Raw genomic sequence first — 16,901 nt, 5'->3', positions numbered from 1 at the left:
TCACTGTTCTTTAACCATCTCTCCACAGACAAATCATGAATAAGACCCATCCATTAGGGGATCACTCACTGTCTTTTAACCATCTCTCCACAGACAAATCATGAATAAGACCCATCCATTAGGGGATCAATCACTGTCTTGTAACCATCTCTCCACAGACAAATCATGTATAAGACCCACCCATTAGGGGGTCACTCACTGTCTTTTAACCATCTCTCCACAGACAAATAATGAATAAGACCCACCCATTAGGGTATCACTCACTGTTCTTTAACCATCCCTCCACAGACAAATAATGAATAAGACCCACCCATTAGGGTATCACTCACTGTCTTTTAACCATTTCTCCACAGACAAATCATGCCCGTAGTGGAGATGATAGGGACGGACCCGCGTTGTGACGTCCATCAGATGGTGCTGGGTACCCGGGAGGACAAAGAAGGTTGGCTCAGCGTCATCTGCCCTTCTTCTCTGGCCTGCGTGGACGAAGGGTCAGCCTGGGCCGCTATTGTAAGTGTGGGCACTTTGGCACTGGGTGGTTGGCACCCTCGCGCCTCACCTGTAGGGCTTTCTAAAATTCTTTTTTTATTTAATTTTTTTTTTTTTTTTTGCTTCATTTTTCCTAATTTATTTTATCTTTCTCTTTTGCTTTTTCCATTTTTCTTAATTTATTTCAACTTTATTTTTTTTTGCTTTCTTTTTTCTTAATTTCTTTTTTCTTTTTTGCTTTCTCTCTTTCGTTTTTTTATTTTTTCTTTCTTTTTTTATATTTCTTGCTTTCTTGATTCCTTTATCTACTACTATATTTTCATTCATTTATTTATTTTTTTATTCCTTTCTTTCATTATTTCTTTATTCCCTTCTTTCTGTATTTATTCATTTCTTTCTTTTTTTCTATTTCCCAATTTCTTGATTCCTTTATCTAATACTAAATTTTTAGTTATTTATTCATTTATTTATTTATTTATTCCTCTCTTCCGTTATTCCTTTATTTCATTCTTTCTTTATTTCTTTATCCACTTTTTTCTTTTGTCTATTTCTCACTTTCTTGTTTCCTTTATATACTAAATTCTTCTTTATTCATTTATTTATTCATTTATATCGTAGAACTTTTGGTTTAAATCTATACATTTCTCACGTGAATATACTCAATTTATACATTTTTGTATGAATAATCTAAAATACACATTTTTAGCTGTGAATATTTCTAAGTTATACATTTTTGTATGAATAATCTAAAGCTAGACATTTTTAGCTGTAACTATCTTAAACCATACAGTTTTTAATACCTGTTTAGGTTCTATGAATAATTAACATCCTAGATCTATTGCAGTCTCTCTCTCTCTCTCTCTCTCTATCTCTCTCTCTTTGTCTGTCTTTGTAGTCTGAATTGAATAACATAAAAACTAAATCAGGTAACAAAATTAGGTTTTATATTTAACCAGTATCTTGGGCCAATTGTAATTTATTTATCTCTCTCTCTCTCTCTCTCTCTCTCTCTCTCTCTCTCTCTCTCTCTCTCTCCTGTCTGAACTTTATATCACAAGATAGCAAAGTCAGGTTTTACAGCATCTTGGATCAATTGCAATCTCTCTCTCTCTCTCTCTCTCTCTCTCTCTCTCTCTCTCTCTCTCTCTCTCTCTCTCTCTCTCGCTGTAGTCTGAACTGAATAACATAAAAACGAAACCGGGTTTTATATTTAACCAGTATCTTGGACCAATTATATAATCTCTCTCTCTCTCTCTCACTCTATAATGGAAGTTTTTTTTTATTTTCATTTGCAGTTGCAGACGCTTATCAGTTGCTGTTGCAAGAGAAAGAAGTTCCTAGGATCGCTCGTCAAGTCTCTTGGTGCCTGCATGCTTTTGGCCCTTAGGGGAAATATCACTGCTCAGGATGTGAGTATTATCAACATTATTAATATCAATATTAATATTTGCTGGAAGAAGACCTTCATTAATACATGTATTGTTGAAAATAGTGGCTATTTCAGCCGCGTTTATTTTGTAATTGAAGTTTCTCCATTCTTCCTATTACGTGGTATTTGTCAAATTTTGTATAATGTATTCAATTTGACAAATACCACGTTTTCTTTTTTACATCAATCCCCCATTTGGCGTTTTAGTAGCCAACTTGAGTACGGAAAAATATCAGTTATAAGAAGAATAAAGAAACTTCTATCACAAAATAAACGCGGCTGAAGTAGCCATTATTTTTCAATAAAGCCTGTATTATTATTATTATTATTATTATTATTATTATTATTATTATTATTATTATTAGCCTGTAGGTTTTGATTGCATTGGGTTGCCTAATATCAGCTATTAGATTTGGCAAGAGATTTTGCTAGGGTAGGTCCGATTATAGTTTGCCAAGATCGAAGCCATTAGGTTTTGACAAAAATTCCCCCACTAGGTTTGCCAGGATTGAACCCCTTGGATTTTGTCGAGACACAACAGACCCATTAGATTTTGCTGAGGTCGAGTCATGAGATTTTGCCGAAATTTAACCTGTTGTTAAAGGTCGTGCGGGCCCCCATTAGATATTGCCAAAATCGAACCCAATAGATTTGCCAGGACCGAACCCATTAAATTTTGCCAAGAATTGTGTCTGTTCAGTGAACCTCACCCTTCATAAATTTTAAGGCCCTTTTCGCATTAAACCTAAATACACCTCTACACACCTCTTACACACCCCTAGAGACACCTCCACAGGTTTTGACCCCATCAGAGTTTGTACTAGAGGCACCGCGTCTGTGCAGTGAAAACCTTACCATTGATAATTCTAAGGCCCTTTTAGCATTAAGCCCAAATACACCTCTGCATACCTCTTACGCACCTCCTCCTCCTCCTCCTCCGCAGGTTCTGTGTCTCATGTTGGAGTGGGAGTTGATAGACGGAGCCGACCAAAGCCTCCAGGTCGTCACCACCCTACAGTCGACGCCTACAGGCAAGAGACGGTATCAGGCTCTGTGTGACCACCAGATGCATCTCAGGGAATTGGTATGACCACTAGCTGGTTTGTGTGATTGCACTGTACATGTATATATGTATGTATATATATATACATGTATGCATGTATACTTACTACAGAAAGGTTATCCTTAACATAAATAAAAAAACAAAAACCTACTTCAGCAAGGCTTCCTAGCCCACTGCTGTCCTAGAGAATAAGAAGGAAAGTTTGGTAATTCACAGCTGGAATGATAAAAATCAGGAAGGCCAAGCCTTGCAAAGAGGCTTAAATTAAGCTTTTTCAGCCTTTTTCCCCTCATAAATCAAGAGATAAATCAAGCTTGATAATTGCTCACATATATTCAGGGAAGTTATAACATGACCAGAGTTTGATACGCCTTTCAAATTTGAACTACAAATCGACGTAGGTTATGACAAACGACTCGTTTGATCAGATATATTTAAAATGACGTTGAAGGGATGAATGTATTTACTAAAATAACAGCATTATTTCCATACGTTGCAGAGTCTTGCAAAGTAATGTGTATTTCGTAGTCTTATAAATTATCCTTCACTGACGTCAGTCTTGCAAAGGTGACAGTAACAAGTCTTAGAAAGGCTGCTTGAATAAGTCCTAAAAAGTTGCATTTTTGTTAATAAGCGTCTTAAATCCAACTCATTTAATCTTATTATCATATTCAAAATTTGTTACCTAATTTACAGGTCTACTCTTAGCTGTCTAGTCACTGAAATATAGAATATATATATATTTTTTTTTTTCCATTGATGCTAAATTCTGTAATATTATTCTGGCATCAAATTAATATTGCACCCTCATCCCATATACCCCTATGCCCACGAAAATATATTAATGATTTTCTCTCGAAGAGGGACTCCTCACCCCACAGGAGTGTACCCTCATTCCCTATACCCCCATGCCCACGAAAATATATTAATGATTTTCCATCGAAGAGGGACTCCTCCTCACCCCCACAAGCGTGAAGGGGTGAAATCATTCAATTTTCTGTTTGTCTGATGCAACAGAGAATATTTTTGGTAACTTCGAAACTTTTTTTTTAATCTCGAAATATTACCCATTTTGAAAATGGTATATAGTCGTTTCTGGAGCCTGGATTCTGGATTCTGGACCATCGAAAGACTTGGGAAATCTGTACTTTTGTGCCATGATGGAGGGGCACAGTCATCCCACCTTTACCTTTTTTTTTTGTAATAATCCTACAAAATTGTATCCCCTTCTTTTTTTTAATTTCAGACTGAAGGACTCTTAATAAAAAATCCTTTTTGCTGCATCCTTTAGGTTAATAGTTGAACATTAAGGGAGTATATTGTGGATCCTAAATCTAATCAATTATAAAATTTTGTTATGCCTGTCAAAATTACATCTGCATTTATGTTTCATGAAAAAAAACATCACTTTGGGTCTTCCCCATGGTATTCAATATGCTGGCGAACGTCAGATCTTAATATAACCCCCTTCCCACCTGTATCTGATATATAACTTTTGAGATATGTCCCAATTGTCATCACTTATTATTTTCAAGGGCTCCTCTCCTTTCGTTCATTCACTCATATTACGTATTTACACGCTGCCGATATAAAATAATCTGGCAAGTAAGTGCACAGTGTGTATATTGTCTTGTCAATATTTGGTAGTGTATCCACACCCTTTGCAGATTGGCCCACTGAAATATTTCGTCACCCGTTCAACCCATAAAGATATAATAGTTTGCTCCGTGTCATCCAAACATCCCCCCCCCTCCTCTAAACCGCCCCCGCCCCCACACACAGCCAGCATCAGTGTTATTGACAGCCCCCACCCACCCCTACCCCCCTCCCTTTCTTTCCCCACCCTCCACTAACACCCCCACAACCCTTTCCCCCCAAAACAAACCCCCACCATCCCAAATTCTCACCCTCAATTTGATGAGTCTGTTATGAACAAGTCTCATCTCACTAAATAGTCAGTCTCGAAGTCTCTTTGACCACCTGGTGAATTTTTTTTATCTTATTTTTATTTTTTTAATCTATTTATTTTATTTTTAAATGTCTGAAGGGATGTCTACCCAGGTCACTGAGACTGAAGTAGCAATTACGACCCACGAATGTTCAGTGGAGGTTATTTTAAAGAACTTGACAGTATACCCAGTAGACAACACCAGCTTCATTAATCACATGGAATTCTGATGTTGATAAAGGTATTAATAAGCTGGAAGACGAATAAGTAGAGAGAAGAAAATGTAATGAAATAGTCACGATCAGCGTCCCTGCTAATTTGATTTAAAACAGAACATTTTTTTTTCTCGCTCCTAAACAAACTTCGCACGAACCAAAAAGGTTTGAAAGGCAAGCAATAATAATAATAATAATAATAATAATAATAATAATAATAATAATAATAATAATAATAATAATAATGGGATCACGAAAGTCCTTTGAGTTCGTTTATAAAGTGAAGATTTTTTTAATTGAAAAATGAAGATGAAGTGTGTTCAAATCCTCTTCAGAATGGAAACTTCAGATTTTGGTGATTAAGTGACTTTACTTAGAGTTGTATACAAGGTTTAAATCTTATATACTCAGAGTTATATACAAGGTTTAAATCTTATATAGTTAGAGTTACATACAAGGTTTAAATCTTTTATACTTAGAGTTACATACAAGTTTTAAATCTTATATACTTAGAGTTACATGCAAGGTTTAAATCTCGTATACTTAGAGTTATATACAAGGTTTAAATCTCATATACTTAGAGTTATATACAAGGTTTAAATCTTTTATACTTCAGAGTTATATACAAGGTTTAAATCTTGTGTACTTTAGAGTTAAATACAAGTTTAAATCTTATATACTCAGTTACATACAAGGTTTAATCTTATACCGTTACGGACTGTATCTAGCCTACCATCTTTCAACTTTCCTTGGAGTTTCATCTGAGACTTCCAAACAGTGCCTTTTTGTTGATCTCTTCTCTCCAAATGCCGACCAAATGGCCAAATTGTTCATGGGAAACAGGACAACACTGACGCATCTCCCGCTTAGATTGAATCTCTTAAATGTTATCAGAAGAAAGTCCCTCTTAGTGCACCACACGACTCTGATATTGTCAACGGAATCCGTGACAAGTTCCCTCACGAAATTTGTGTAGCTGCATTTTTTTTCTTCTCTGTAGTAGCCATAACTGTCAAACCTGTGGATCCTCGTTGTTGATAGAATGCTTGCAACATCATTAGAGTAAATGTGCCTCTTATATGTGTGCTCTGATACGCCCCGTTCATGAAGGGACGCGTTTTAAATTGACTCCCTCATATTCTCGAAGGATCCCTCCCGACTCCCTTGACTAACGAAGGCTCTCGTCTCCGCAGCAACAGAAGGGTGGCCCTAGAAAACTGACGCTGCCGAGTAGGAGCACCGACGCCGACGTGAACCGCATGCTCTCTTCCGGATCCTTCGGGAACCTTGAGTGTCTCTCCTTGGCATTCACGAGAGTCACCAGCGCCTGCGCCGAGCAGTTGATCAAGCTGCCCACTCTCCGCTACCTCAATCTATGGGCTACACAGGTATGTTGGCACTGAACTGTACATTATTCAGAGGATTCTGCTTTTACAGGATAGTGTGCACAGTGGGGTATTAGCAGGGTAGCAGGGCAGTTTCTGGGATGAGTTAGGCAGCTTTTGAAAGGTCACTGCAAGGGTAAACTACGCGCTCTTTGGAAAGTCGTTCTCAGGAGGACTCTAATAGTATTTAGAGGATCTTTACAAGAACGACTTACACATTCATTTCTAGGATAACCTATACAATAGTCGCAGGCCATTTCTAGGATAACAGCTACAGCCTTAGAGGACCATTGCTAGGATGACTTACAGGGTATTTTTAGGATAATATATGCATTATTCAGGGAGTGTATTCTGAGGTGACTTCAGCAGGCTTGAAGGGTAACTCTTGCAATGACTTTGCACCAGCCTACACAGTAGTCAGAAGGTATTTACGACTTGACTGATGCAGTATTTAACAGGTTGATTCTGTGACTATTTTTTTTTTGTGTTCATAGGTTCATGTCTGCAATAATGCACGCGTTATTAGAAGGCTAATTTCTAGAATGACTTTAGTAATACTTTTAGGAAAGCTAGTGCAGTTTACAGAGACTAAAATCTAGTTATATCATCATTTTCTGACCTTAATTTTTTGTAAGTTTATGCTTTGACATCTGGAGAAGTGAGGAACTGTGTTTAAATTGATGATGTCCAGTGCTGTTTTAATAACTGGCTCTTTGTTGCAGTTTGGTGACGTAGGATTGCAGCTAATATCGGAGCACCTACACAAGTTGCAAGTGCTGAATCTGTGTGAAACACCAGTGACCGACAAAGGCCTTGGTTCTTTAGCAGGTACTTATGCACTTTAGAGGAAGATGTTATGTCAGTTTGAGATTTTGCTCAAAATATAAAAATGCTACATATATTTAATGACTAAAATAGAATATATTCTGTAACCTGAGTATAACTGTTCTGTTACCCCCAAAAAATTGTTAATAAGAATAAGCTTTCTGTGAACCTGCAATCCTCTCCTGTAGAAAAACTTACTCCACCATTTTTATTTCCAGCAATCAAGAGCCTAAGAAAACTGAACTTGAATAGTACAAGCTTATCTGTGGAGACTTTTGAAACACTGAAGGAGATGCTGCCAGGCCTACAGGAAGTGGATGTCCGCTACACTGATGCCTGGTGACCCTCGCCTCCCTCTGCTGACACTCAGGATGTTAGCAGATCGACCACCGGACCCACCACCTTCCTCAGAAGGGTTCTGAGCCAGCTGGGGCGTCGCAGGCGAGACAGAGACCGGAAGTCCGACGACTCTCTGCCCAGCGAAGAGAAGAACAACAGCCGGAGGGACTTCATGTGTCTGCCCAAGTTCGACGGACGGGTCCTGTCCAAAAGGAACCAGCTGGTGAGGGCGAAGAGTGAGGAGCAGAACACTGTGAAAAGAAACCCGCTTGTGAGGGCTGTCAGTGAAGACCACACCAGACACTTCTTGGTGAGGTCCTGGAACCGGGAGCAGAGTAGTACTACTACTCTGGTCAAAAACGTCCTGGTGAGGACCTGCAGTGACGAGAGGGGCGTCGTGAAGAAAAATGCCCTTGTCAGGGCGAACAGCGAAGGACGGACTGATAAGATCAATAACATACTCAATGAAAGTAGAAATTCCTTTGTCCTGGGAGGGTTGGGAGGTTTGGTAGGAGGAGGAAGAGGAGGAGGAGGAGGAGGGGGAGGTGGTAGTAGTGCTGGTATGGGTGGTGGAGTAGGGTCTGGAGGAGCGGGATTGGAAGAGGAAGGAGAGGCAAACAGAGTTGAAACGACAGAGGAAGAGACCAGTGAATCTAGCCTTGACCGAGTGCGCTATGAGCTGTAGCGACGACAGACAGACAGACACGCCTCCTGCATCTCAAATCTTTAAAAGAAACATTTTGGCTGCAAATTATTTTTATGAAACGTGTAAAAGCTAACTTGCGGAAAACAGCAATCGTTGTACTGTAGATATTTAACCCAGTCAGTGTGTCAAATATGAATAAGGGCGCCGTGGAGATTTTTTTTGTTTCCACGGGCCTGTACTTGTGTGTGTGTGAGTGCGACTTCCCTTGAAAGTGCGGAGGCAACGCGAAAGTGAACAAATTTTCGTGGTGAATGTCATTATGAATGTCTTTTCTATGCATATTGTCATCATATTTATTTCGTGGCCATTTTACTCGGCACCGGCAAATGTGTATTTACTATCCGTTCTTCTGTTAGTGGTACGTGTAGAGAGAAACTGTACGTTCTAAGGAAAGGGGTCGAGGATTTGGGTCGGATAGAGTAGCTGATTAAGTCTCAGTGTTTGTGTCAGGTCCCCTCCGGGATTATTATCTTCTGAACAGTCGCTCATTTCTGCTTTGGTTCCTTCTCTTGGCGTCACGACGCCTGGTTAAAGCAGCGGGGAAAATGAAGGCGTCTGTATTTGTTCATCTATCTCTCTTCTTTTCATTGGTTTGTAATGGAGATTCTTCACCGTGGTTCTATTCAAAAACGTTACCAGGTTTTACTGAGTCAAGTGTGGCTATAGCAGATTCGCATCAACCGCGCATCTGATGTCTAGGCCAGTTCCTTAGGACGCTCCTGATTGGCTGTTGATAAGCCAACCACAGGGCTGGAAACTCTCGGTCTCTCTCGAGAGCTCACATAGGTAGGATGTATATTCCACCCCTCCTGAGGGATAAGTCGTTCAAAAGTATCCCCCAAGGAGAGTGGTACATACATCCTGCCTATGTAAACTCTCGAGAGAGACTGAGAGTTTCCAGCCCTGTGGTTGGCTTATCAACAGCCAATCAGGAGCATCGTAAGGGACTGGCCTAGACACCAAATGCACGGGTGGTGTGAATCTACTATAGTATGTATAGGGTTTAATGCTTTACCACCTGATGCACCACCGCTTTACCGTCTAGTACAACGTGTACATACGATGTACATACGACAACTTTCTACCCAGTGTAAATTTTTATAGAATGCGGTATATGGCTATCATTTTTTCCGAAAGAACAAGACATAGATAAGCTACGAGTCACTCTACATATCATTTTATCCCCCCAGAAAGAGGTGCCATGGCAGAGGTACTATATCTTGAACAGAGAAGTCAACGTTTTTTTTTTTTTACTTTCGTTTTGGAGTTTAAAGACTTAAAATCAGGATTCGCCTCATTAAAGAAAATGTTTTCGTGTGTGTGTGTGTTTGTGTGTCTGTCCAGTCGAAGGGCAGCATATGTGTACACACCCACCAGTATATATTACACTTCACACAACACCGGATCAGTATTGTCCTGAATTTCGTGGCCAAAAAAAAAGTATTAAAACTGTGAAATGAGAAGAATTTGAGATTCCAGAGAAAGGAAGTGAGTATGCTGAATTATTAAATATCTTTTTTTTTTGGGGGGGGCGACTTTTTCTAAGCTTGTTGTGTGAAACAGGAATTTTTATACATATAAATGTTCATCAAGAGAACTCCGCTCGTTTCCGTAAGATGCCATTTTTTTTTTTTTTTTGCAAATCTCTCGAGAATTTTCTGTCATGGGGACCTTGGCATGACTTAAAAATACAGTGTTTTACATTTACTTGCTCCATACAACCACATGGGTTTGCAAGTATATGTATGTCTTCATTTCTGACCCATCGCCAGAGTTTGACATATGATGCCATCTGCCATTTCGCAAAGCTTTATTACATGGAGATCTTAGGCCTTTTTATCCTCTCTCTCTCTCTCTCTCTCTCTATTTATTATTGCTTCTTAAGTTTAGCAAAGTTGTTACCAAAGTTATTTTTGGGGGGAGAGGGGGAAGGGGGGGAATGGGGTGAGGGAGTATGTTCCTGAAATACCAAGTCTATGTTGTAGTGGTAATTTGTCCAGTTTCTTTTTTCATATAAATATATTTCTGTGATTCTTTAGAACTATTTGCTAAGGACACTTGGTTTCATAGTCTTTCCCAGACCCGAAGTAAAAGAGGTTAATCACAACTAATCCAGCAGTGGTTAATCACAGCATATACAAAGGAGATTATTCACATCCAATCCAGAGGTGGTTAATCACAACCAAATTAAAGGTCGTTAATCACAGTAAATATAAAGGAGGTAAATCACAGTACATACAAATTAGGTTAACCACAGCAAATCCAGAGGAGGTTAATCACAGCAAATACAAAGGAGGTTAATCACAGCGAATCCAGAGGAGGTTAATCTCAGCTAATCCAAAGGAGGTTAATTACAGCAAATTCAGAGGTGGTTATTCTCAGCAAATCCAGACGAGGTTATTCACATTAAATCAAGAGGAAGTTAATCTCAGCTAATCCAAAGGAGGTTAATCTCAGCAAATCCAGAGGAGGATAATCACAGCAATCCAGAGGAGGTTAATCTCAGCTAATCCAAAGGAGGTTAACCACAGCAAATCCAGAGGAGATTAATCACAGCAAATACAAAGGAGGTTAATCTCAGCTAATCCAAAGGAGGTTAACCACAGCAAATCCAAAGTTGGGCAATCACAACAAATACAAAGGAGGTTAATCATAGCTAATCCAAAGGAGGTTAATCACGGTAAATACAAAGGAGGCTAATCACAGCACATACAAAGGAGGTTGCTTGATCATAGCTAATCCAAAGGAGGTTAATCACAGCAAATCCAGAGGAGGTTAATCACAGCAAACACAAAGGTGGTTAACCACAACAAATACAAAGGAGGTTAATCTCAGCTAATCCAAAGGAAGTTAATCACAGCATCCTTATAACACAGAAATCATCACCCATCCCTTCACTTGCGTCATTGCAAGTGTATTAAGGGCGATGCAATATACATTCGATTGCTTTTATTCAAAGTCAATACTTTTTGTGATCCAAATGAACATACTGCTGAGGGTATTATTATTATTATTATTATTATGATTATTATTTTTACTGTAGTCAGCCTAGTCTTTAATATTAGTAGGTTAAGGCAAATGACGATCCTTGTACCGAGCTGTTTTATATTCTTACGAAAACCAGGAAGGACGTTTTCAACATTGAACATTTTTCTAGACTTCTCCACTCCTGAACTTTTAATATTATATATATATATATATATATATATCTATATATATATATATATAGATATATATTAAAAAGATTGTATAAGATGGAGGTAAATTTTTCCTTTTTTTTTTCTTTTTTATTCACAGTTCATAATCTTCTTCTAGAGACCCACTTTCCCTCCTTTATGTTGTTGAGTGTCTCAACGCTACAGATAGGAGTGCCATGCCTTTCATAATTATAATCGTTCATACATTTTATGTGAACGCGTTGCTTGTATTAAAAAAAAAGAAAAAAAGAGAACAGACTTTATTGACTTTCTTAGTCTATGTTGTCAACCAAATTACGTGTCATATTTAAGTCATATTATCAAGTATTTATATATGCTCTTTAGCTGGTAATGCCGTGATGTCACGTGACGTCACTGTCGAAGTTTATGTTGCGTCATCATGAAGTATAAACAAGTGAGGAGTTCTGATATCAGTTTGCGTACTAGTCGGATAATAGCAATTAAGAAAGATGCCTTTTTGAGGGTATGGTGTGGGGTAGGGTTGAGGGGAGTAGGGGAGGGGGAGGGGTAAATACCATGTAGTACTTTATAGCTCAGAAGAAACTAAAACAATCTGGAACTAATCGATCTTAGCAAATTCGATATTTGCACACGTTAAGATATTTTTTATTCTGCCGATTTTCTTAACAGAGTATACTAATACACATTCATGGACATAAGCACATTTTTTTTAATTCACATTCCTCCTCCGGTAACATTTAACTAGTTATTTGTACGTGAATATGAATATATATACTTTCGTCTCTTTTTTTTCAGGATATATATTCTGGTCAGAGACGTATGTATATATGTATATATATATATATATATTATATATATATATATATATATATATATATATTAACCAATATTCCAATAATAAGTGCCATATGCAAGTCATTTGCAGTTACAGTCGCTCTAGCCAGTATTAAATCCCATGTGGTATTCTGATAATGATAATTTACCGATGATAATATCGTTCATTATGCTACTGAGAACGGTTGCAAAATTGTTTGTTATAATATATATATATATATATATATCTATATATATATATATATTAACATGCACATTTCTCGCGTCAGCGTTTTATCAAAAATTGCGTACCACCCTAACAAAGACAAACCCACAAACCACCGATCGAGATCATTTGCACAATCTTTTCAGCCACATTCCAGGGATTGCATAAATGTATAAATATATCTAAGGTGAATTTGGTCCAATATTGACATCGTAATCACATCTGATTCATCCACAAACATTTTCTCGTTGATTTGAGTAATTTGACAGCCGTAGTAGTAATGTTGCTTCAGTGAAAAAAATAAAAATCAATTTAAACTACTGTGGAATAGTAAACATAGGCGCCTAACTTCTCTGTAACTGGTGTAGGAAGCGTGATTATATTCACGAAGTACCTGAGACTGTAGGTATACCAAGTAACTGTTAAGATAAACTAAAGGGAAATAGCTTGTCAATCAGCAAACACTGAACAATCCCCATTGCTGTCAGAGTGAGACTGAGACTTGAACGAATCCAGATTCCACTGGGCTTACTTTGTAAACACTTAACACCCAAAGACCACCACACAGAACCCAGTGACGACGTAAGAGTAATGATTCTCTCGGGTTCATCTTCAGCCACTGTAAGATGCAGGCGTCTCCTCTCTCGTTTTCATTACCTCTTTCCAATATTTTTCCTTCAGTCTACGGCCTGTCCATTTGTTAAAGTTCTATGATGAAGCTGTAATTTGATTTTGAAATAATTTAATGTGAGGAACAATTTCCAGCTTGGTGATCTGGTGAAAGTATACTGGAAAGAAAATAAATAACTTGACATTTATAAATGCCTAGGAAAGGCTGAAAAGATATATATATATATATATATATATATATATATATATATATATATATATATATATATATATATATATATATAAACTTCATATAATTATAGAGAAGTAACGTTCCAACATCGGTCCCACTTTTTCATTGATCGTTGCATCCCATGCACCATACATGTATGTATACGAGTGTTCGTACGTATATTTATTTGTATGAATTTTTTTATGCATGTGTTCAGTTACGTACATTAATGTACGTACTATGTATATGCATACATGTATTCATACATCAGGAGTCTGTAATAAGCATTTTATTGACGGCGGTCATCGACTGCTGTAGCACTAGTCCTAGTCCTGTCATAAAGTGCTGTGCTAGTGACGTCACAAATGGCTGTATCCGTGCTCTGTCATTAAGTGTAGTACTAGCGTCATCATCAAGTGCTGTCTCCAAGTACTTTACGAGTGCTGTCCTTAAGTGCTGTGGTACTAGTAGTACTAGTGCCGTCACTAATTGCCTGTAGTACTAGTCCTGTCATCAAGTAGCTACTTTACGAGTGCTGTCATCAAGTGCTGTACTATTGCTGTCACCAAGTGCTGTTGTACTTGTGCTGTCAGTTGTCGTCACCAAGTGCTGTACTTGTGCTGTCATCAAGTGCTGTAGTTACTTGTGCTGTCACAAGTGTCGTCACCAAGTGCTGACTAGTACTATCACCACGTGCTTATAATACATTGGTAAATGTTACATATATATATATATATATATATATATATATATATATATATATATATATATATATATATATAGTGTATACGAAACAAACCAACGAGTAAGATAATGCCATTAAACGCCCTGGTAATTCACAGTATAATTTGTACTAGCGAAGAAAATCATTGACTTGATGATATATAATAATAATAATTATCATTATTATTATTATTGAGGAATCAAGAGACTCAGTAAGTAGGAATTAGTAGGAATTAGCACCGAGAGAGAGCGAAAGACCTTAATACGTTTTTTATATAAATACTACTAGAAGTAGCCACAGGTACAATGACAGTGATGCCGTACTAACATGTCAAGCAATTTTTTTTTTAACATCGTCTGTGATTCTAATAGGAAGTTGGTGTGAAGGCGTGTTGCTCAACAACAAATAAAATACAACAACAGCAGTAGTCGAGAACAAACAGGCATTATTGATGTGAAACAAATACATTGTAATTATAGAATAATGTCATCAATAACAACGGGATAAATTCCAGTTGAAAATTCTGTACAGGTGGATGTAATCATAAGTTTTCAAAAAATGATTAAATTATTACATGTTTCCTTTTAAAAATGACAGCTTTTAAACCTGAATTTATTTTTTATTTCAATTAAGAAATATCTCCTTATTTTCATTGCTTTCAAAAAGTATTGCTTCATTGCTCTTAGAAAGCGGTAGTCAGCTTTGAAACCCGTTTACTTTTGTGTCAAGAAATGTCTCCTTGGTTGGTTTGGCCGCGTTCAAGCGTCCACACAACAATCCTCGTATAACGTTCACCCTCATGTGAGAACTACTTCAGTTTACTATCATTCACTTAATGCTTATCTTATAATTTAACTCATTTTTTAATAGTTTTTTTCTTAATCTTAGTACTTGTCTGTGATTTTTCAATTGAAATATTATTTTAGTCACATGAGACGATGGAGAAGCACCACAGAAGTTTAATTATCGATTATGTCCACATAATTATAAACTTCTATCAATATATTTTTTCTTTACTCTTGAAAAGAACAAATGAAAACATTCTTTAATTATTGCTCAGGCTTTGAAAAACGACAGAAAAACATTTCCCATAAATATCACTCAATTTGGGTGAAATAATCAGAAAAAAAAACACCCCACCGAATATTATAACTCTTTTATCGATATTTTCTGAGAATTAGAAATGTGAGAAGCTTTTTCATCACTTTTATACATAAAAAAAAATACATTATGAACCCTGCTCCTCAATCTAGTCTCATTTATTCTGAGATGACGGTAAGTTTGAGCAATCGATATCACTCGCGTTCATCGTGATTGGCCGATGGTCGCTTTACTCGCTCGCTCATTGGTTTGAGTGATGTCCCCTGTCGATATTTACCGTTAGCTCCGTTTCCTCTTGCTGCTGTTCGTCCTGGACCTGCATTTTAAACTGGATATGAAGAGGAATGTTAACACAAATCAGTGCCAGTTTGCTCTCGTCTGCTGTGTCGTCAAGACTTATATTACCCCACTCTGAAGAACAGATATTTCCGAGGACAGGAATGAACGTAACATACCCACCATTATTACAAGTCTCGCGTACGATCAATTCCATTTTATATACGAAATATATATATATCCCGATAAATGTGTGGATAGAAATATCCACACTCCAGTGTAACCTTGTACAAGGTAAGCTGTACAGTGAAATACTGCTAAATAATGTATATTGTCGTTTCTATATATTATACACTATAATAGCGGAGGCTGTTTCTCTGGAGCGGCTCAGTAGTACATCAAAATTTTTGAACATTTCTCTTTGTCTTGAATTGCATCCCAGAAGATGCTTGTAGTACAGCGGCCAGGAAACAGAGAAACAGACTCGTATATTTATATTAAGCCTTATCATAACTATTTATACAACTTCTAGTGTCTACCATAGTTAATTTAAATGTTCAAGTCATAGTGTTATGTCTCTGGGGAAGATATATATATATATGTATGTATGTATATGTATATGTATATCAGACGAATGCAGGGCTGTAGGATTTTGCGGTCAAAATCAAAAAGGGAAAAAAAAACCTTTATACACTGCTGTTCACCGTCCCCCGAAAAATTACCAAAAAAAAAATAAATAAAAAATAAAAAGAAGGGATGTACTGTTTGCCATTCTGATTAGAACGTGGTATGATGATGTTGATAATGATGATATGATATGATGTTATCATGATGATAATGGAGAAGGAGGAAGAAGCTTTCCGTAAATGAACTTTCATTGTAAGTATTGTTTTATTAACCCTTTTTTCGTAAACGTGTTGAATCTTGGTCATTTTTTTTTCACGATGAATAGACCGAGATATTTTTTTACGGTGTATAGACTGAGATACTTTTTTTCATAATGAATAGACTGACCTTTTTTTTTCATAATGAATAGACTGAAATAATTTTTTTTACATGATAAATAGACTGAGACGGTCTCTAGAAAATATGAAGTTATATAACCTCACTTACAAACCTCATATAAGGAATAGAAAAGGAAAATAACAAGAAGTGACCCGACCTCCAGCTTACTCAGGGCACTTGCTTAAAATCTACGGTCGAATAGAGCGTTATTTCACCAGCAAAATTTAAAATAAATTTAAATTTCATTACAAATATTTGTTCTGCACTGTTTAATATGCATATTATTTAAAAACCTTCTGAACCTATACAGAGAGAGAGAGAGAAGCTTCTTTTTAGT

At 37.1% G+C, this 16,901-nt stretch overlaps 2 protein-coding genes across 3 annotated transcripts in view; both read left to right on the top strand.

Moving 5' to 3' along the window:
- LOC135210781 (C-Maf-inducing protein-like) overlaps nucleotides 1-12,657 on the top strand; it is a 187,081-nt gene extending 174,424 nt beyond the window's left edge. The window contains exons 9-14 of one of the 2 annotated variants that reach the window (XM_064243640.1): nucleotides 354-510; nucleotides 1,785-1,898; nucleotides 2,862-3,002; nucleotides 6,344-6,532; nucleotides 7,252-7,357; nucleotides 7,573-12,657. In XM_064243640.1, coding sequence (XP_064099710.1) covers nucleotides 354-510; nucleotides 1,785-1,898; nucleotides 2,862-3,002; nucleotides 6,344-6,532; nucleotides 7,252-7,357; nucleotides 7,573-7,697 — 832 coding nt within the window. In that variant the 3' untranslated portion in view covers nucleotides 7,698-12,657. Of the gene's footprint in view, nucleotides 1-353; nucleotides 511-1,784; nucleotides 1,899-2,861; nucleotides 3,003-6,337; nucleotides 6,533-7,251; nucleotides 7,358-7,572 lie in introns of both variants that reach the window. The other variant, XM_064243639.1, reaches the window with a different exon arrangement.
- On the top strand, nucleotides 7,866-8,378 carry LOC135211301 (RNA-binding protein Raly-like). Its single transcript, XM_064244618.1, has one exon. The coding sequence runs from the start codon at nucleotides 7,866-7,868 to the stop codon at nucleotides 8,376-8,378; it is 513 nt and encodes a 170-aa protein (XP_064100688.1).
- Nucleotides 12,658-16,901: the final 4,244 nt, after the last annotated feature.

Source organism: Macrobrachium nipponense, chromosome 4 (assembly GCF_015104395.2).
Source record: "Macrobrachium nipponense isolate FS-2020 chromosome 4, ASM1510439v2, whole genome shotgun sequence".
In the NCBI taxonomy this organism is placed as follows: Eukaryota; Metazoa; Arthropoda; class Malacostraca; order Decapoda; family Palaemonidae; genus Macrobrachium; species Macrobrachium nipponense.
The sequence above is the reverse complement of the archived record's forward strand: the minus strand, read 5'-3'. Positions and strand labels throughout refer to the sequence as shown.

Bases quoted from the DNA above. Each gene is read 5' to 3' on its own strand.
- LOC135211301 (XM_064244618.1), top strand. From the start codon at position 7,866: ATGTGTCTGCCCAAGTTCGACGGACGGGTCCTGTCCAAAAGGAACCAG.